Here is a 22,128-nt window from a genome sequence, read left to right on the forward strand (position 1 = left end):
TTGAGACCCCGATTTGAAAGATGTGATTTGGACACAGCAGACTGCTGAACAGCAGGATATATGGGAAAAGTTTAAGCAACCATTTTTTCCTAATGAGGGATATAATATACTTTAAAATATATGTAAGGGGGTGTATTCCATTAAATACAATTTCCCAGAATGTGTACAAGTATGCTGCAAAGAAGTCTAGGCTCAGATAAGTCTGGGAAATCCAGGTTAAACAAAGTCAGGCAGATTTCTCTTCTGGAGGACTTTTCAGAGCCCTTGATATGCCAGTATTTAGTGGTCTCCAAAAGTGGGCTCCTGTAGGTGGCATTTCCCAGAATTCCTTGGCTGCTTACCAGGAAAGCATATTAACACCTTGTAGACCCTCTGTGGTGGACAGTGGAACACACGTTGGAACATGGCGATAGAGGGATTGTTCTAGGAAGACTTAGAAATCACCATTCTCCTCTCCTACACAGTGTCCTCACCTGCTCTTCATGCCCTAATTCTCCCCATATTTTATACCCCAGAGTACGTCCCACTCCCAAGAAGCCCACTCAGACTATTCTACCACACAGGACCACTTCTTCCTGTGACTTCTGTTTTACATTGGGACTAAAGAATCTGTATCTTGGTTTCTTCTAATGGTTCTATCTTTCTCCCCATACTGACTGCAAAGGGCTTGAAAATCAGGCTCTTTCTTATGCTTTTGTATTACTCTGAGTTGGGTTTGTACTAGACACCCAGACACATATGGATTCATAATTGCAATAGTTGTATATAGTTAATCTCTTAACATTTCTTTTTCTCTGTAACCCCTGTCCTACCCTTTGATCCCATCCCCTCATTTCTGGGTCACTCCTTCCGGAGCCTCCCTTCTACATACCTCTCGTGATAACTCCTTTTATTCTCTCTCTCTTTCTCTCGTATTTTTGGCTGCTGAAATAGTACCTAGTCTATTTATAGCCTAATTTTTAAAGAGATTGTCTTATTAGTATATTTTCACTGTACCTTCCACGTCACTTAGAGCTCGGAATGGTCCACCTATTTACTTTACCAGGTGCACTATACTCAAGACTATTTACAGGTACTGGGTTGGGTTGGGTAGAGGAGTGAGGGATTTATCCTTGAACCCTCTTACCCTCTTTGTTTTGCTTTGTAGACTTGGGGACTAGATTCAAAGATAAATTGTGAAGGGGTCTTTGGATATGAATGAGATGTGTTTTAGGCTCATTACAATTTGAAGTTTGAATGACATAAAATGCGTGAACCATAGCATTATAAGAATGGAGAAGATCCTCTGAGATGGAGGAGTGCTCAGGGGTCAATGCCAGCATAGGAGGAGGGGCCCATGTGAATATAGGCAGATTCACAGAAAGGCTCCTGGGGGAGATGCGTTTGAGCTGAATCTTCAAGTTTGAGTCAGAGTAAGGCAGGCTGAGAAAGCTGGGAAACTGGTTAAAGAAAGAACAGTGTGTTGGGACTTCCCTGGTGGCGCAGTGGTTGAGAGTCCATCTGCCAATGCAGGGGACACGGGATCAAGCCCTGCTCCAGGAAGATCCCACATGCTGGGGAGCAACTAAGCCCATGGGCCACAACTACCGAGCCTGCACTCTAGAGCCTGTGAGCCACAACTACTGACCCCACGTGCCACAACTACTGAAGCTCGCACGCCTAGAGCCTGTGCTCCACAACAAGAGAAGCCACCGCAGTGAGAAGACTGTGCACTGCAACAAAGAGTAGCCCCCACTCGCCGCAACTAGAGAAAGCCCGCGCGCAGCAACGAAAACCCAACACAGCCAAAAATGAATAAATAAGTAAAATTAAAAAAAAAAAAAGAAAGAACAGTGTGAGAAAACCAAGTATGAAACAGCTCTGTGGAGCAACTTTAATCCTGATTTTGCTACTGAAATTTAATCATGTTGGGTTTTTTTTAAAAACAAAATGCTTACTCTCTTTTATTCACTTTTATTTTTTTCCAAAGAGGCCCTGGAGTTGCTGATTGACAGGGTCAGTGATTTGATCGAGTTCCGCATCGATGCCATCCTGGAAGAAATGAGTAGCACGCCTCTTTGTCAACTCCCCAGGGAGGAGCCACTTACCTGTGAAGAGTTTCTCCAAATGACAAAGGTTATTAGAAGACTGATGTTTTTATTTAAATTTTGTTTTGTGATTCATTTTTCTATAAAGGGCATTTTTGGGAGCATAAATTAAAATTTTTTTCTCTATGCATGACTGGTCTGTGATAGATGTGATTCAAACGAGGAGCCTTCAGACAATAATTTGAAAATGAAGAGGAATGTACCTGAGGGGTCATGTAGACATGAAGAACAAATCATTTCTTTTCAGATCAGTAGGAGGGAAATTGCCATGGAACACATTTCTCATTTCCGATAGTTTTTGAAGAATAGAGCTATTTTGCTGAAGAGCTGCTAATAAGCTAGGGTTAATTAATAAAATAATTGTTTTAAACAGTTTCTGGGTAGAATTTCTTCTTTAAACATTTCTGTAGAGCAGCATTTCCCAACCTGGTGTTCTGTGGCACACGGTTCTGGAGCCATTGCTGGGAAAGCTGGAAAAGGCGGGGTCTGTGTTCAACCTGCTTGGGGTAAAGACTGTACATTCCTTTCCCCATTCAGATTCTTTTTACATTAATGTATTAGAATAAAGACCTTCAGAAGGCCTCCTGGGAGTGTCTAGTTAACTTTCTTTAATCCATTATTTCTCAAATTTTAATTTGCATTTTGATTACCAAAGCGAATGATTACCAATATAAAAGAATGCTTTCTCTTGAATATGTTTACTTCTTATAATTCATTTATTCCTTCAACAATTTTTGTGGAGCTCCTATGCGAACCACTATTTGGGAATAAAACAGTGAACAAAACTAATGCAATCCTTGCCATTGTGATGCCCACTTTCAAGTGGAAGATATAGAAAAACAAGCAAACAAAAAAAGCCAGTAAACAAACAACATGCCAGGTGATGATAAGTTCAATGGAGAAAAATTAAGAGGATAGTGGAGGAAAGGAGTACCTGACAGAGAGTTGTGATTTTATGTTGATGGTCAGAGATGACTTGTGTGATTACATCTGAACATAGGAAGTGAGGGAGCAAGCCATGTGAATATCTTTGGGGGAAAACATTCCAGACAGAGGGAACAGCAAGTGAAAAGGCCCTGAGGCAGAAGCTTCTTATGGTAGAAAGATGTTGAGTTGAAGTTCATTGAGTATGTTCATATGCTGAGGGGGAAAATCAAGTAGAGAAGGAAAAAGGGAATGGTTGGTAAGCATAGTCTCTGGTGAAGCAGCAGAGTGTGACTTAGAACTCAGATGGTGTGGTTATGTATTCTTTTTTAAAAATAATTAATTAATTAATTTATTTTTGGCTGCGTTGGGTCTTCATTGCTGTGCGTGGGCTTTCTCTAGTTACGGCCAGTGGGAGCTACTCTTCTTTGCAGTGTGTGGGCTTCTCATTACAGTAGCTTCTCTTGTGGAGCATGGGCTCTAGGTGCGTGGGCTCAGTAGTTGTGGCTTGCGGGCTCTAGAGCTCAGGCTTAGTAGTTGTGTCGCCCAGGCTTAGTTGCTCTGCGGCATGTGGGATCTTCCTGGACTAGGGCTTGAATCTGTGTCCCCTGCATTGGCAGGCGGATTCTTAACCACTGCACCACCAGGGAAGTCCCTATGTATTCTTTTTTTTTTTTTTTTTGCGGTATGTGGGCCTCTCACTGTTGTGGCCTCTCACTGTTGTGGCCTCTCCCGTTGCGGAGCACAGGCTCCGGACGCACAGGCTCCGGACGCGCAGGATCAACGGCCATGGCTCACGGGCCCAGCCGCTCCGCGGCATGTGGGATCCTCCCAGACCGGGGCATGAACCCGTGTCCCCTGCATCGGCAGGCGGACTCTCAACCACTGCGCCACCAGGGAAGCCCTGTATTCTTAAATAGAAGAATAAACATTGCATTCACTGACAAAGGAGGAAAAGGGGTTAATGATGGAGGCTGATTTGTCTTCTGGATAAGGGCATGGGGTCAGGGCCATGTTGTGGCCTCCATTTGCTTTGTGCTATAGAAATCAAGGTTATGATCTGAGGACGATGAGGAAGGATGGTGTAAGGATTTGAGGATACAAGAATTTGAGGACACAGCAGTTATGGGGCCTGGTAGAGAAACATGACTGGAGTCCTGTAGAATGATCCTTGGGTAGCATTAGGGGCCTGCCTGAGTTTGGGGACCATGAATTTCCAGGACCAACACCTGCCTTGCCATGACCTCTGTGTGCAAGTAGAGAGGGTAGATGCCCTGGTTCATTTGGGTTGGGCTTCTCCTGGGTAGGGCTGTGGAAACAGGTGATGGAGTAAAGTCTGTTGGCAAAGGAATGATCGATGTGGGAAATCATGTCCTTAGGGGAGGGTGTGTAGAGTCGGAGGATTTAAGATGAAGACTTTAAAAAATGTTAGCAATCTCTCAGAGAACAGGGAGTTAGTTCATTGTTTATATGGAACGAAATAAGCAAGCTTTGCAAACAAACGTCCTCCTGTGTTTGTATGTGATTTGCTGATCAATAATAATAACAAGCACTTCTTGGGTACTTACTTTGGGGCAGGCACTGTTCTTATCATTTTACATACATTGCCTTTTGGAATTCTCACAACAATCTGAGGTAGGTTCGACCATAATCAGCATTTTACAGATGTGGGAATCAAGGCCCAAGATTTTCCAGAATCACACAGAGCTAGGATTTGAACCCAGGTAGTTTGGTGCCAGAGTCTATACTTGTTACTGTACTTGTTGCTGGACAGCGCTAACTCTATTCCCTCCCTTACCCAACCTCTGACCTGCATCTTTTTCATAACTGTCTGTAGGCTAAGGATGGTGATTACTAGTTAAGTGAAGTTCTGAGCTGGGAGTTATTTTATACTTTATTTGATGATAAAGAAGTTTAATAGTTTCAGAACACATCAGAATCTTCCTGTTTTAATGATATCAAAATGCCATATGCCTTACAGCAGTGGAATGGATGAGAATGTCATGGGTAGTACCCATGGTTCATGGGTAAATGAACCATGAAGCTAATGCTTGGAGTGGAGGGTCTATAAGCACATTAGAGAGAATCTTGTGATGAATCATGGTGGAACTTGGGTTGGAGCTGGAGACTATGACCTACTCATAGTGTATTGCTTTATGGGCTTGTTTTCCAACTAGGTGGTAAATCACTGACTATCTCTCTATCTGTCTGTCTGTCTTGATTAAAGTGCTCCAGTATATTTGTTTATGTTTGTTAAATCTCATTCTTGAGAAATGCATAATCCAGTTGGAGGCAGGGGAATATCTGAAATTAATTAGGGGTTGATGATGGACGGTTGTCAAAGGTGAAGAGAGAAGGAAGGCTGGCTAGAGCAGATTTATGTGAAATGAAGGAAACTTCATGGGAAGAGAGGCAGTTCATGACTTCTGGAGTTATTTCCTCCATTACTGGAGAAGTAAGCGTAATTTTGGTCCAGTTGGTTCTCTTGTCTTTAACACATTCCTTTACAGTATGCCTGGCCTGGGTTAGTGTGAGAGGCATGGCCAAGCATTGTTGGGGACCAAGATCTCATCTGGAGGCTGAACCTATGTGCCCTCAAGAGCTAGTTAAACAAATATGACATGGTGCTAATTTTTTTTTTTTTTGATAGGACCTTTGTGTAAATGGCGCTCAGATACTACACTTTAAAAGCTCATTAGTGGAGGAAGCAGTCAATGAGCTAATAAATATGTTGCTGGATGTGGAAGTTTCATCTAAGGAAGACATAGAGAAAGTATCCAATATGAATAGTACTGATTCAAAAAACGAAATTTCGGGTAAGACGGGGGTAATGGAAGGGTCTTGTTTTTCTAGGACCTTACTGAAAACTAAAATTTAATTTTCTACATGGCAATGAATTTCACACTCTAAAAAGACCCTCCCAATTTTACAAGGACATTTATAAATCTGAAATTATGATTCAGAGCACATTTTAATGATGCCATGTCATTCATTCCCATTACTTTTTGTTCAACTCTACAAGCATGTACTTTGCCTCGGGCCTTGTTAGCTCTCTTTGCATGTAGTGTGTGTTTTTTCACTATCAGTAGAGTAGGAAGATTTATGGATTGGAATCCCCACTGTGGTACGTCTACACCAGGGCAAAGGGTTTGCAGGACAGACGAGGACACTGAGAGGCTGAGGAGGGTCGCTCTTTCCCAAGGGTTTATGGTTATTGGTGGAAGAGAGAACCCAGAGAACAGCACCCAGGCACCCAGGCCCTGTCGTTCTTTTGTGGCCACAGCTACTGCCTCTTCTGTGTCCACACGTCGAGGAGGAGAGGCCTCCTCAGACTGCCTGGCGCCCCGATTTCCTCTCCCTGTCCTTTAATGGCCTCATTTCGTAAGAAGTGTGACCTTTTTTTTTTTTTTTTTTTGCGGTACACGGGTCTCTCACTGTTGTGGCCTCTCCCGTTGCGGAGCACAGGCTCCGGACGCGCAGGCTCAGCGGCCATGGCTCACGGGCCCAGCCCCTCCGCGGCATGTGGGATCTTCCCGGACCGGGGTACGAACCCATGTCCCCTGCATCGGCAGGCAGACTCTCAACACTGTGCCACCAGGGAAGCCCAAGAAGTGTGACCTTTGAGTGTTATTCAACTTGCATGTAATTTATCTTAATTTTCTTCTCTTTAACTGCAATAGATGGTTTTCTGCCTGTCTCTCTCTTTCTCTCTCTCCCCGTCCCCATCTCTTTCAATTTCTCTCATTGTGTAACAGCAAAAAGAAAAGAAGGACATTCGGACACCTTGACATCTTCTCTTAATGCTGGGACGGGCCTCCTGCCTTTGACGACAGTTGCCAGAAAGAAGAAAGAGACCGAGGTGTTACAGGAAGGAGCCCGCCAGTTGCTTTCTCACTTCAATCACCAGAACCTGGGTGCTCTGCTGAAAGCTACAAGGAACACGCTAGAGGCCGTTCACAAGCGCATTCATTCCTCCCACACGACCAGCTTCCGGGGTAAGGATCCCACACCATTTGCCTCCTGGCTGGCCAAGCCTGGTTGCTGGTTGTGTGTGTGTGTTCCTGTTAGATTTAGATAATAAAAACCCCCACCATTTCTTGAGTGCCTCCTTGTAAGTTTAAATATTATGAACTTGGATTATCCCAACAATTCTATGAAGTAGACAGTATCATTCCTCTCATTTAAGACTGAGTCCAGGGAGGTTAAGTAATTTGCTTAATGTCGCTTAGCTCTCGTTAATAACATCATAATCAGCATCACGTCTAATCTTTTTGTAATAAGGTGAAAACGTGTGAAATGAATTATTTTAATTAGTGAAAGAAAAAAAATACATACTTTAAAAAGAAGATATCCAGAAAGATAATTTCATTGTTAAATTAGTAGATTATTAGGCAGTCTTATAAAGAGAGAAAGATCTTATTAGTGCCATGATCTCCAAAGCAGAAATTGTTTTTACTATTTTCGTGTCAATTTAATACTTTCCAACTGATTTCTTCATTCTCAGTACAACCATCTCTCCTCGGCACCATTCAGAAACAGGCGTTGCATTTCCCACAGGGGCCACAAAAATCCATCAAATTTAGAGACATTCTGAAATTAAATTTTAAATTAAAAATATATAAAAAATAAAGTAACAGTAATTAATTAAAATTAAAAAATTATAGGATAACAAAATCTTTTCATTTATTTTGCATATTGGCATTTAAGGGAAAGCATCTCTAATATTTGGTTAAAAGTGGATGAATAAAAGTGGAAACAAAATAATTTTTTGATTGGTGGCATGGCTTATTATGTTTTGTTTTACTTCAGAGTGGAGGATAGTTCTTTTCTTTGACATGGGGATAATACTAGAACTTATCAACTGTTGATATGATGAATATTGTCACATCTTCCCCAACTTTATATGTTACAGGTATTTCCAACTGTATATACAGAGTTACACGCACACACACATCCATATTTAGACACCTATACCTATATCCAACTTTAAAAGCCCCTTGGGTATAGTATAAATGGTAAATTACATTTATTTCTTCTCCACTCTTAAACTGCGCCCAGTGTGGATATACTCACGGTGGTAGGAAAGACTTATGTTTTATTTGAAATTCCAAGCTGGCTATTTATTCTGACTTTGGCTTGCTCCAATAGTTATTCTTTTTTTTTTTTTTTTTGTGGTACGTGGCCCTCTCACTGTTGTGGCCTCTCCCGTTGTGGAGCACAGGTTCCGCAGCCATGGCTCACGGGCCCAGCTACTCCGCGGCATGTGGGGTCTTCCCAGACCGGGGCACGAATCCGTGTCCCCTGCATCGGCAGGCGGATTCTCAACCACTGTGCCACCAGGGAAGCCCCGATAGTTATTCTTGTTCTTCATTCCTTGCTTACTTATTCTACATTTAGTTTGTTGAATCCTGTTATTTGGACCGTATCATCTTCAATATTTTAGGCAAGAGTTTATATAATTAAATCTGACTCGAGACAGTGGGTTTCCTTTATGGAGAGTGTACCCATAGATTGTAATCAGCAGAAAATGGCTTGGGTTCCACCGAACTGCTCTGTTACATTGAGCAAAACTAGATCCTCCATTAGTTTTTATTCATTCATTCATTCATTCATTCATTCAACAAATACAGTATTGTCCAATGATATACCTATTATGTATTGTTCTAGGTGCTTTAATTTTTCTGGTTAAAATGAAATAAATTAAAAATTTATTAAATAAGTTAATAAATTTTAAATTAAAAAGATTAAATCCTCCCTGTTTTGTGTTAACTCAGACAGTAACAGTACCTCTAAAATGAAGCAGAATGGTCTGCCCATTTTCCGGGCAAGCATCACTCTGGCCATTCCCAACATCACCATGGCCCCAGCCCTAGAAGACATACAGCAGACACTGAACAAAGCTGTGGAGTGCATCGTCACTGTCACCAAGGGGGTTAGACAGTGGAGCAGTGAGCTATTGTCCAAGGTGGGTGTGGGATGAGGAAATCATTTCATATGATTGAAATGAATCATATGATTGGTGGCATGATTTATTATGTTTCAAGGTCATATGACTGAAATATGTCCTTTTCCACTGTAGAAAAAGATGCACGAAAGAAAAATGGCTGCTTTGCCGAGTAACGAAGACAGTGATTCTGATGTTGAAATGGGAGAAAACGAACCTCAGGGTAAATGTTCTTTTAGTTCTTTCTAACTAGTCATTCTAAATCAAAATATATTGAGCTAAAAGGTATTTTCCCTCCATGCACTTCTCAAATCAGATTAGATCAGAATATTAATCTATGAGCCAATTTCTAGTTTATAAAATATAAAGATCCATGTATTTTAATATCACCATCATGAATATTGTATTTTATTTTATTTTTTATTTTTATTATTTATTTATTTATTTATTTATTTATTTTTTTATTAGTTTCTGCTTTATAACAAAGTGAATCAGTCATACATACACATCTGTTCCCACATCCCTTCCCTATTGCGTCTCCCTCCCTCCCACCCTCCCCATCCCACCCCTCCAGGCGGTCACAAAGCACCGAGCTGATCTCCCTGTGCTCTGCGGCTGCTTCCCACTATCTATCTACCTTACGTTTGGTAGTGTATATATGTCCATGCCTCTCTTTTGCTTTGTCACAGCTTACCCTTCACCCTCCCCATATCCTCAAGTCCATTCTCAAGTAGGTCTGTGTCTTTATTCCCGTTTTACCCCTAGGTTCTTCATGACATTTTTTTTTTTAAATTCCATATATATGTGTTAGCATACGGTATTTGTCTTTCTCTTTCTGACTTACTTCACTCTGTATGACAGACTCTAGGTCTATCCACCTCATTACAAATAGCTCAGTTTCGTTCCTTTTTATGGCTGAGTAATATTCCATTGTATATATGTGCCACATCTTCTTTATCCATTCATCCGATGATGGACACTTAGGTTGTTTCCAGCTCCGGGCTATTGTGAATAGAGCTGCAATGAACATTTTGGTACATGTCTCTTTTTGAATTATGGTTTTCTCAGGGTATATGCCTAGTAGTGGGATTGCTGGGTCATATGGTAGTTCTATTTTTAGTTTTTTAAGGAACCTCCATACTGTTCTCCATAGTGGCTGTACCAATTCACATTCCCACCAGCAGTGCAAGAGTGTTCCCTTTTCTCCACACCCTCTCCAGCATTTATTGTTTCTAGATTTCTTGATGATGGCCATTCTGACTGGTGTGAGATGATATCTCATTGTAGTTTTGATTTGCATTTCTCTAATGATTAATGATGTTGAGCATTCTTTCATGTGTTTGTTGGCAGTCTGTATATCTTCTTTGGAGAAATGCCTATTTAAGTCTTCTGCCCATTTTTGGATTGGGTTGTTTGTTTTTTTGCTATTGAGCTGCATGAGCTGTTTATAAATTTTGGAGATTAATCCTTTGTCAGTTGCTTCATTTGCAAATATTTTCTCCCATTCTGAGGGTTGTCTTTTGGTCTTGTTTATGGTTTCCTTTGCTGTGCAAAAGCTTTGAAGTTTCATTAGGTCCCATTTGTTTATCTTTGTTTTTAATTCCATTTCTCTAGGAGGTGGGTCCAAAAGGATCTTGCTGTGATTTATGTCATAGAGTGTTTTACCTATGTTTTCCTCTAAGAGTTTGATAGTTTCTGGCCTTACATTTAGGTCTTTAATCCATTTTGAGCTTATTTTTGTGTATGGTGTTAGGGAATGATCTAATCTCATACTTTTACATGTCCCTGTCCAGTTTTCCCAGCACCACTTATTGAAGAGGCTGTCCTTTCTCCACTGTACATTCCTGCCTCCTTTATCAAAGATAAGTTGGCCATATGTGCGTGGGTTTATCTCTGGGCTTTCTATCCTGATCCACTGATCTATCTTTCTGTTTTTATGCCAGTACCACACTGTCTTAATTACTGTAGCTTTGTAGTATAGTCTGAAGTCAGGGAGCCTGATTCCTCCAGCTCCGTTTTTCGTTCTCAAGATTGCTTTGGCTATTCGGGGTCTTTTGTTTTTCCAAACAAATTTTGAAATTTTTTGTTCTAGTTCTGTGAAAAATGCCAGTGGTAGTTTGATAGGGATTGCATTGAATCTGTAGATTGCTTTGGGTAGTAGAGTCATTTTCACAATATTGATTCTTCCAATCCAGGAGCATGGTATATCTCTCCATCTATTTGTATCCTCTTTAATTTCTTTCATCAGTGTCTTATAATTTTCTGCATAAAGGTCTTTTGTCTCCTTAGGTAGGTTTATTCCTAGATATTTTATTCTTTTTGTTGCAATGGTAAATGGGAGTGTTTTCTTGATTTCATTTTCAGATTTTTCATCATTAGTGTACAGGAATGCCAGAGATTTCTGTGCATTAATTTTGTATCCTGCTACTTTACCAAATTCATTGATTAGCTCTAGTAGTTTTTCGGTAGCATCTTTAGGATTCTCTATGTATAGTATCATGTCATCTGCAAACAGTGACAGCTTTACTTCTTCTTTTCCAATTTGGATTCCTTTTATTTCCTTTTCTTCTCTGATTGCTGTGGCTAAAACTTCCAAAACTAGGTTGAATAAGAGTGGTGAGAGTGGGCAGCCTTGTCTTGTTCCTGATCTTAGTGGAAATGGTTTCAGTTTTTCACCATTGAGGACAATGTTGGCTGTGGGTTTGTCATATATGGCCTTTATTATGTTGAGGAAAGTTCCCTCTATGCCTACTTTCTGGAGGGTTTTTATCATAAATGGGTGTTGAATTTTGTCGAAAGCTTTCTCTGCATCTATCGAGATGATCATATGGTTTTTCTCCTTCAACTTGTTAATATGGTGTATCACATTGATTGATTTGCGTATATTGAAGAATGCTTGCATTCCTGGAATAAACCCCACTTGATCATGGTGTATGATCCTTTTAATGTGCTGTTGGATTCTGTTTGCTAGTATTTTGTTGAGGATTTTTGCATCTATGTTCATCAGTGATATTGGCCTGTAGTTTTCTTTCTTTGTGACATCCTTGCCTGGTTTTTGTATCAAGGTGATGGTGGCCTCGTAGAATGAGTTTGGGAGTGTTCCTTCCTCTGATATTGTTTGGAAGAGTTTGAGAAGGATGGGTGTTAGCTCTTCTCTAAATGTTTGATAGAATTCGCCTGTGAAGCCATCTGGTCCTGGGCTTTTGTTTGATGGAAGATTTTTAATCACAGTTTCAATTTCAGTGCTTGTGATTGGTCTATTCATATTTTCTATTTCTTCCTGAGTCAGTCTTGGTAGGTTGTGCATTTCTAAGAATATGTCCATTTCTTCCAGGTTGTCCATTTTATTGGCATAGAGTTGCTTATAGTAATCTCTCATGATCTTTTGTATTTCTGCAGTGTCAGTTGTTACTTCTCCTTTTTCATTTCTAATTCTATTGATTTGAGTCTTCTCCCTTCTTTTCTTGATGAGTCTGGCTAATGGTTTGTCAATTTTGTTTATCTTCTCAAAGAACCAGCTTTTAGTTTGGTTGATCTTTGCTATTGTTTCCTTCATTTCTTTTTCATTTATTTCTGATCTGATCTTTATGATTTCTTTCCTTCTGCTAACTTTGGGGGTTTTTTGTTCTTCTTTCTCTAATTGCTTTAGGTGCAGGGTCAGGTTGTTTACTCGAAATGTTTCCTGTTTCTTAAGGTGGGATTGTATTGCTATAAACTTCCCCCTTAGAACTGCTTTTGCTGCGTCCCATAGGTTTTGGGTCGTCGTGTCTCCATTGTCATTTGTTTCTAGGTATTTTTTAATTTCCTCTTTGATTTCTTCAGTGATCACTTCGTTATTGAGTAGTGTATTGTTTAGCCTCCATGTGTTTGTATTTTTTACAGATCTTTTCCTGTAATTGATGTCTAGTCTCATAGCATTGTGGTCGGAAAAGATACTTGATACAATTTCAATTTTCTTAAATTTACCAAGGCTTGATTTGTGACCCAAGATATGATCTATCCTGGAGAATGTTCCATGAGCACTTGAGAAAAATGTGTATTCGGTTGTTTTTGGATGGAATGTCCTATAAATATCAACTAAGTCCATCTTGTTTAATGTATCATTTAAAGCTTGTGTTTCCTTATTTATTTTCATTTTGGATGATCTGTCCATTGGTGAAAGTGGGGTGTTAAAGTCTCCTACTATGATTGTGTTACTGTCGATTTCCCCTTTTATGGCTGTTAGTACTTGCCTTATGTATTGAGGTGCTCCTATGTTGGGTGCATAAATATTTACAATTGTTATATCTTCTTCTTGGATCGATCCCTTTATCGTTATGTAGTGTCCTTCTCTGTCTCTTCTAATAGTCTTTATTTTAAAGTCTATTTTGTCTGATATAAGAATTGCTACTCCAGCTTTCTTTTGATTTCCATTTGCATGGAATATCTTTTTCCGTCCCCTTACTTTCAATCTGTATTTGTCTCTAGGTGTGAAGTGGGTCTCTTGTAGACAGCATATATATGGGTCTTGTTTTTGTATCCATTCAGCCACTCTGTGTCTTTTGGTGGGAGCATTTAGTCCATTTACATTTAAGGTAATTATTGATATGTATGTTTCTATTCCCATTTCCTTAATTGCTTTGGGTTCGTTATTGTAGGTATATTCCTTCTGTTGTGTTTCTTGCCTAGAGAAGTTCCTTTAGCATTTGTTGTAAAGCTGGTTTGGTGGTGCTGAACTCTCTCAGCTTTTGCTTGTCTGTAAACGTTTTAATTTCTCCATCAAATCTGAATGAGATCCTTGCTGGGTAGAGTAATCTTGGTTGCAGTTTTCTCTCCTTCATCACTTTAATTATGTCCTGCCACTCCCTTCTGGCTTGTAGAGTTTCTGCTGAGAGATCAGCTGTTAACCTGATGGGGATTCCCTTGTGTGTTATTTGTTGTTTTTCCCTTGCTGCTTTTAATATGATTTCTTTGTGTTTAATTTTTGACAGTTTGATTAATATGTGTCTTGGCGTATTTCTCCTTGGATTTATTCTGTATGGGACTCTCTGTGCCTCCTGGACTTGATTAACTATTTCCTTTCCCATATTAGGGAAGTTTTTAACTATAATCTCTTCAAATATTTTCTCAGTCCCTTTCTTTTTCTCTTCTTCTTCTGGAACCCCTATAATTCGAATGTTGGTGCGTTTAATGTTGTCCCAGAGGTCTCTGAGACTGTCCTCTCTTCTTTTCATTCTTTTTTCTTTATTTTGCTCTGCATCAGTTATTTCCACTATTTTATCTTCCACCTCACTTATCCGTTCTTCTGCCTCAGTTATTCTGCTATTGATCCCATCTAGAGTATTTTTCATTTCATTTATTGTGTTTTTAATCGATGCTTGATTCATCTTTAGTTCTTCTAGGTCCTTGTTAACTGTTTCTTGCATTTTGTCTATCTTATTTCCAAGATTTTGGATCATCTATACTATCATTATTCTGAATTCTTTTTCAGGTAGACTGCCTATTACCTCTTCATTTGTTAGGTCTGGTAGGTTTTTATCTTGCTCCTTCACCTGCTGTGTGTTTTTCTGCTTTCTCATTTTGCTTATGTTACTGTGTTTGGGGTCTCCTTTTTGCAGGCTGCAGATTCGTAGTTCCCTTTGTTTTTGGTATCTGTCCCCCGTGGCTAAGGTTGTTTCAGTAGGTTGTGTAGGCTTCCTGGTGGGGGGGACTAATGCCTGTGTTCTGGTGGTTGAGGCTCGATCTTGTCTTTCTTGTGGACAGGTCCACGTCTGGTGGTGTGTTTTGGGGTGCCTGTGGCCTTATTATGTTTTTAGGTAGTCTCTCTGCTAATGGGTGGGGTTGTGTTCCTGCCTTGCTAGTTGCTTGGCATAGGGTGACCAGCACTGTAGTTTGCTGGTCATTGACTGAAGCTGGGTGCTGGTGTTGAGATGGAGGTCCCTGGGAGATTTTCGCTGCTTGATATTATGTGGAGCTGGGAGGTCTCTTGTGGACCCGTGTCCTGAGGTTGGCTCCCCCACTTCAGAGGCACAGCACTGACTCCTGGCTGCAGCACCACGAGCCTTTCATCCACCCGGCTCAGAATAACAGTGAGAAAAAGTAGAAAGAAAGAATTAGTAGAAGAAAGAAAGAGAGAGGGAAAGAAAGGAAGAAGGGAGGAAAGGAAGGAAGGAAGAAAGAAAGAAAGGAGGGAGGGAGGGAGGGAGGATGGAAAGAAGGAAAGAAAGGAGGGAGGGAGGGAGGAATGAAAGCAAAAGGAAGAGTGAATGGAAGAAGGGAGGGAGGGAGGGAGGAAGGGAAGAAAGAAAGAAAGACAGGAGGGAGGGAGGGAGGAAGGAAAGAAAAAGAAAGTGGAAAGAAGAAGGGTGGGAGGGAGGGAGGGAGGAAAGAAAAAGAAAGAAGGAAAGGAGGAGCGGAGGGAGGGAGGGAGGAAGGGAAGGGAGGAAAAAAAGAAAGAGCAGGTAAAGTAAAATAGAATAAAGTATGAAATATAGTAGCGTTATTAAAATTAAAAAGTAATTATTGAAAAAAAAAAAACACGGACCGATAGAACCCTGGGACAGATGGTGGAAGCAAAGCTATACAGAGAGAATCTTACACAGAAGATTACACATACACATTCACAAAAAGAGAGCAGGGGGAAAAATCAAAAATCTTGCTCTCCAAGTCCACCTCCTCGATTTGGGATAATTCGTTGTAAAAAGAGGAAAAGGGCGAGAAGTCTGAAATCTTGCTAAGTCCACCTCCTTAATTTGGGATAATTCGTTGTAAAAAGGGGGGAAAGTCTTAAATCTTGTCCTCAAAGTCCACTTCCTCAATTTGGGATGATTCGCTGTCCATTCATACACTCCACAGACGCAGGGCACATCAAATGGACCGTGGAGCTTTAATCCGCTGCCTCGGAGGCTGCACAGAGAGATTTCCCTGTCTTTTCTCTTCTCTCACAGCTCCCGGGTCTCAGCCTTGGACCTGGCCCCGCCTCTGCGCGTAGGTCGCCGGAGGGCGTCCGTTCTTCGCTCAGACAGGACGGGTTTAAAGGAGCCGCTGATTCGGGGGCTCTGGCTCACTCAGGCAGAGGGGAGGGAGGGGAATGCCCTCTCCTCGCGCACCAGGCAACAAAAGGGAAAAAAGTCTCCTGCCTCTCCGGTAGCTCCAGACCCTTTCCCCGGACTCCCTCCGGGCTAGCACTAACCCCTTCAGGCTCTCTTCCTGCCGCCAGCCCCAGTCCTCTCCCTGCGCTCCGACTGAAAGCCGATACCCGAGCCTCAGCTCCCAGCCCCGCCCGCCCCGTGGGCCGAGCAGACAAGCCTCTCGGGCTGGTGTGTGCCTGAGGGCACCGATCCTCTGTGCCAAAATCTCTCCGCTTTGCCCTCCGCACCCCTGTTGCTGTGCTCTCCTCCGCTACTCCGAAGCTTTCCCCCTCCGCCACCTGCAGTCTCCGCCCGCGAAGGGGCTTGTAGTGTGTAGAAACCTTCCCTCCTTCACGGCTCCCTCCCACTGGTGCAGGTCCCGTCCATATCCTATTGTCTCTGTTTATTCTTTTTTTCTTTTGACCTACCCAGGTATGTGGGGAGTTTCTTGCCTTTTGGGGGGTCTGAGGTCTTCTGTCAGCGTTCAGTAGGTGTTCTGTTGGAGTTGTTCCACGTGTAGATGAATTTCTGATGTATCTGTGGGGAGGAAGGTGATCTCCGCGTCTTACTCTTCCGCCATCTTCCTCTTCCGCCATGAATATTGTATTTTAAATGGGTATCTCACAAGACATACTAGCGGACAAGTAGGATTTTAGTTTCACAGTTTAAAGAGAAACTTGTCATCATCACAATGAACATTTCCTGACGTTTAAGAGATATTTTGTATTTTGAGCCATTATATCCTGTTTTGCTAACATGCTGTGATTTTTGCTGTAGATCTTACGGTTTTCATTTATATTCTGTAATATTAGGTAGCATATGACATCCAAGTTGCTAATGATATATGATAAATGTAGTTTAGTCCTACAAACTTCTTTTAAAGCAACCCTGCAAACAGCAGGGCGTGTGTAATTTTCAATTAGTGCTCATAGCCCCTGAGAACTAACCACAAGGAAGAAACTAAAACAAGTTCCTCTTTAAAATAGTCTGTTACTGAGGAGGCTAAAGACAGCTCAAAACAACTGTATCCACAACTTACAATATTATTTATTTAAGCTAAAAATCTATATTAGTGTGTTAATTTCAATTTTGATATTATTTGGAAACATTGCTTAACTTCCTAGAATGGCTTAAAATTCAGAATTTTCTAAACTCGAAATATGTTCAATCATGAATTATATCTTAAATCGAGAGGAAAAATGTTTAATGAAAAACTATACATATATTTTTGTCATGATAAAAGAGTTAAAAGAAATAAGAGCTTTAAATATAAGAGCTTTACAGACCTACTTGAGAATGGACTTGAGGATATGGGGAAGGGGAAGGGTAAGCTGTGACAAAGGGAAAGAGAGGCATGGACATATATACACTACCAAACGTAAGGTAGATAGATAGTGGGAAGCAGCCGCAGAGCACAGGGAGATCAGCTCGGTGCTTTGTGACCGCCTGGAGGGGTGGGATGGGGAGGGTGGGAGGGAGGGAGATGCATGAGGGAAGGGATGTGGGAACAGATGTATATGTATGACTGATTCACTTTGTTATAAAGCAGAAACTAATAAAAAAAAAATAAGAGCTTTGAGATATAATTTACATAACATAAAATTCACCCTTTTAAAGTGTACAATTCAGTGGTTTTTAGTATATTCAGAGTTGTACAACCATCACCACTATCTAATTTTAGAACATTTTCATCACCTCCAAAAGAAACCCTGTACCTGTTAGCAGTCGTGTCTCATTCCCTTCCCCCAGCCCCTGGCATCCATTAATCTACTTTCTGTCTTTATGGACTTGCCTATTCTGAACGTTTCATATAAATGGAATCATGCTACATGTGGTCTTTTGTAACTAACTTTCAAGTTCTAACTATGTTGTAGCATATATCATTTCTTCATTTCTTTTTATGTATCATTTCTTTTTATTGCTGAATAATAGTCCATTGTATGGATATACTACATTTTATCCATTCATCAGTTGATGAACATTTGGGTTGTTTCCACTTTAGGACTGTTAAGAATAGATAATGCTATGAACATTTGTGTAAAGTTTTTGCGTGGACATATATTTTCGTTTCTCTTGGGTATGATAGTCATGCCCTGAATCATATGGCAACTTATGCTTAACATTTTGAGGAAATGCCAAACTGTGTTCCAAAGCAATTAGACCATTTTACCTTCCTACCAGCAATGCATGAAGGTCTCTCTCTCTTTTTTTTTTTCCTGTATCCTCACCAACAGTTGTTGTTGTCTGCCTCTTGATTATAGCCATTCTAGTGGGTGTGAAGTGGTATCTCCTTGCAGTTTTGATTTGCATTTCCATAAAGACCAATGATATTGCACATCTTTTCATGTCTATATGTGTGGCTTTTCTTTTTTTTTTCCCATTTATGTATCTTGTTTGGAGAAATGTCTATTCTTTGCCCATGTTTTAAAAAATTGGATTGTTTGTCTTTTTATTGTTGAGTTGTTTATATATTCTGAATACAAATCCCTTACCAGATATGTAATTTGAAATATTTTCTTACATTCTGTGGGTTGTTTTTTTACCTTCCTTTTTTTTTTCTTTTTTGCAGTATGCGGGCCTCTCGCTGTTGCGGACTCTCCCGTTGCGGAGCACAGGCTCTGGACGCGCAGGCTCAGCGGCCATGGCTCATGGGCCTAGCCGCTCCACAGCATGTGGGATCTTCCTGGACCAAGGCATGAACCTGTGTCCCCTGCATCGGCAGGTGGACTCTCAACCACTGCGCCACCAAGGAAGCCCTGTTTTTTCACTTTCTTGTTGGTATCTTTTGAAGTATATAAGTTTTAATTTTGATTCAGTCCAGTTTAGCTACTTTTTCTTTTGGTGCTTTTGATTGTGTATTTAAGAAACTATTGCTTAACTTAAGGTCATGAAGGTTTACTCCTATGTTTTCTTTAAACATTTTATATTTTTAGCTCTTATATTTAGGTCTATGGTGCATTGTGAGTGAAGTAGGGGCCCAAATTCATTCTTTTGCCTGTGGGTATTCAGTTGTCCTAGCACCATTTGTTGCAAAGACTATTTTTTCCCAATTGAATTTTCTTGAGACCCTTGTTGAAAATCAGTTAACCGCAAGTGCAAATTCAAGCATTTATTTCTGCACTCTGGATTTTATTCCATTGATCTTATGTCTATCCTTATTCCAGAACCCCACTGTCTTGATTACTGTAGCTTTGAAGTAAGTTTTGAAGTCAGGAGTGTGAGTCATCCAACATTTTTCTTCTTTTTCAAGATTGTTTTTGAATATTCTGGATCTCTTTTATTTCTGTATGAATTTTGAAATCATCAGCTTGTTAATTTCTACAAAAAAGATTTGTGATTTTTGGGATGTGCTGAATCTGTAAGTCAATCTGGAGACTATTGAAATGAAATTTTAAAAAACTGAAATAATACAAAGTATTTCCTCCAACCACAGTGAAATGAAATTAAAAATCAGTGATAGGAGATTTGGAAAATTCACTAATACATGAAAATTAAACAATACACTCGTAAATAACCAATGAGTCAAAGAAGAAATCACAAAGGGAATTAAGAAATAGTTTTAGGATAAATGCAAAGGAAAACACAAAATGCCCAAACTTATGAAATGCAGTTAAAACAGTGCTTAGAGGGAAATTTATAGTCTTAAACACTGATACTAAAAAAGAAGAAATATCTCAAAACAGTAACCTAGCTTTCTAGGTTTTAAGAAACTTAACTTCAAGGTCACTGATCCTTTCTTCTACAAGCTAAAATCTGTTGAGCCTTGCAAGTGAATATTCATTTCATTTATTGTTTCTTTCAACTTTACAATTTGTATTTGATTCTCTTCTACATTTCTATGTCATTATTGATATTCTCTATTTTTTGAGACATACTTCTCGTACTTTAATTCTTCAGATAGGGTTTTCTGTAGTTCCTTGAACATATTTTAATAGCTGATTTTAAATTTTTCTCTAAGTTTAATTAGGTCCCATTTGTTAATTTTTGCTTTTGTTTCCTTTGCATTAGGAGACAAATAAAAAAATATTGCTATGATTTATGTTAGAGTGTTCTGGTTATGTTTCCTTCTAGTTTTATGGTTTCCAGTCTTACTTGTAGGTCTTTAATCCATTTTGAGTTTATTTTTGTACATGGTGTGAGAAAGCTTTTGCACAGCAAAGGAAACCATCAACAAAATGAAAAGATAATCTACTGAATGGGAGGAAATATTTGCAAATGATATGACCAATAAGGGGTTAATATCAAAACTATATATAAACAGCTCATACAACTCAATATCAAAAAACAAACAATCTGTTTGAAAATGGACAGAAGACCTGAGTAGACATTTCCCCAAAGAAGACATACAGATGGCCAGCAGGCACATGAAAAGATGCTCAACATCGCTACTCATCAGAGAAATGCAAATTAAAACCACAATGAGATATCACCTCACACCCGTCGAAATGACCATCATTAAAAAGAACATAAATAACAAACGTTGGCACAGATGTGGAGAAAAGGAAACCCACTTGCACTGTTGGTGGGAATGTAAATTGGCACAGCCACTGTGGAGAACAGTATGGAGGTTCCTCAAAAAAACTAAAAATAGAACTACCATATGATTCAGCATTTCCACTCCTGAGTATATATCTGGAAAAATGAAAACAGTAATTCAAAAAATATACACACCCCACTGTTTATAGCAGCATGATTTACAATAGCTAGGAAGCAATCCAAGTGCCTATCAACAGAAAATTGGATTAAGAAGCTGTGATACATATATACAATGGGCTATTACTCAGCCATAGAAAAGAATGAAATTTTGCCATTTGCAACAAGATGGATGGACCTGGAGGGTATTATTTTAGTGAATTAAGTCAGACAGAGAAAGACAAATGCTCTGTGTTATCACTTATATGTGGAATCTAAAAAATAAAACAGAGGAAAGAATATAGCAAAACAGAAACAGATTTACAGATATAGAGAACAAACTTGAGGTTACCAGTGGGGAGAGGGAAGCGGGGAAGGGAAAAGATGGGGGTATGGGATTAAGAGATACAAACTACTATGTATAACATAAGTAAATAGGGCTTCCCTGGTGGCGCAGTGGTTGAAAGTCTGCCAGCCGATGCAGGGGACGCGGGTTCGTGCCCCGGTCCGGGAAGATCCCACATGCCGCGGAGCAGCTGGGCCCGTGAGCCATGGCTGCTGAGTCTGCACGTCCGCATCCTGTGCTCCGCAATGGGAGAGGCCACAACAGTGAGAGGCCCGTGTACCGCAAAAAAAAAAAAGTAAATAAATAAGCTACAAGGAAATATACAGCACAGGGAGTATAGCCAGTATTTTATAATAACTTTAAATGGAGTACAATCTATAAAAAATTTGAGTCACTATGTTGTACACCTGAATCTAACAGAATCTTGTCAATCAACTGTACGTCAATAAAAATTTCTTTTTGTCTAGTAATTCCAATAGTGGGCTGTCTCATGTATATTTCTATTGGCTGTTTTTGTTCCTATGGGTGGGCATGACTTTCCTGTATCTTTGCATGTCTCACAATTTTCATTTTTGTTTAAAACTTGATATGTTAAAGAGTATAATGTGGCAAATCTGATTCTTTCTCCCAGGGCCTGTTGTTATTACTGTTTTATATTGACTTTCCTGGACCAATTCTGTAAAACTTGTCTTCCCTGTGGACTGCACGGCTATAGTCTGTGCTTGGTTAGTTTAGCAGTTAACTATGATTGCACAGAGATTTCCTTTAATGCTTTGAACCAGTAAGACTTCCATGCTTTGCCTAGGGAGTTTGTGTGTGCACTGGAGCACCCTGAAAGCTCAGAAAGTTTTCAACACTGCTCTAGCCTTTATTTACTATTTGTGCAAGACCTCAATTCATGAGGCAGCATGAAAGATTGGGACATTTTTAGGTCTTTCCTGGGTGTGTGCACAGCTCTGTACATACACATGACCTTCTAGAACCCCAGGAATATGTCAGGGCCCTGTAAGGCCTTCTGTGGACATCTCATTCCCCAGATCTTTAACTTTTTTGGCCACCCTTTCCATTGTCCCAACAGATATCATT

The 22,128-nt window shown here is 40.2% G+C and overlaps 1 protein-coding gene across 1 annotated transcript in view; it reads left to right on the forward strand.

Annotated features, from left to right (window-relative positions):
• The window catches only part of DNAH5 (dynein axonemal heavy chain 5), a gene marked incomplete at its 3' end in the record, with an annotated part of 240,126 nt that overhangs the window by 42,773 nt on the left and 175,225 nt on the right, over positions 1-22,128 (forward strand). The window contains exons 17-21 of the mRNA XM_079701862.1: positions 1,970-2,115; positions 5,662-5,827; positions 6,767-7,006; positions 8,786-8,976; positions 9,091-9,178. Coding sequence (XP_079557988.1) covers positions 1,970-2,115; positions 5,662-5,827; positions 6,767-7,006; positions 8,786-8,976; positions 9,091-9,178 — 831 coding nt within the window. The remainder of the gene's footprint in view (positions 1-1,969; positions 2,116-5,661; positions 5,828-6,766; positions 7,007-8,785; positions 8,977-9,090; positions 9,179-22,128) is intronic.

Source organism: Hyperoodon ampullatus (assembly GCF_949752795.1).
Source record: "Hyperoodon ampullatus genome assembly, chromosome: 4".
Taxonomy (NCBI): domain Eukaryota; kingdom Metazoa; phylum Chordata; class Mammalia; order Artiodactyla; family Ziphiidae; genus Hyperoodon; species Hyperoodon ampullatus.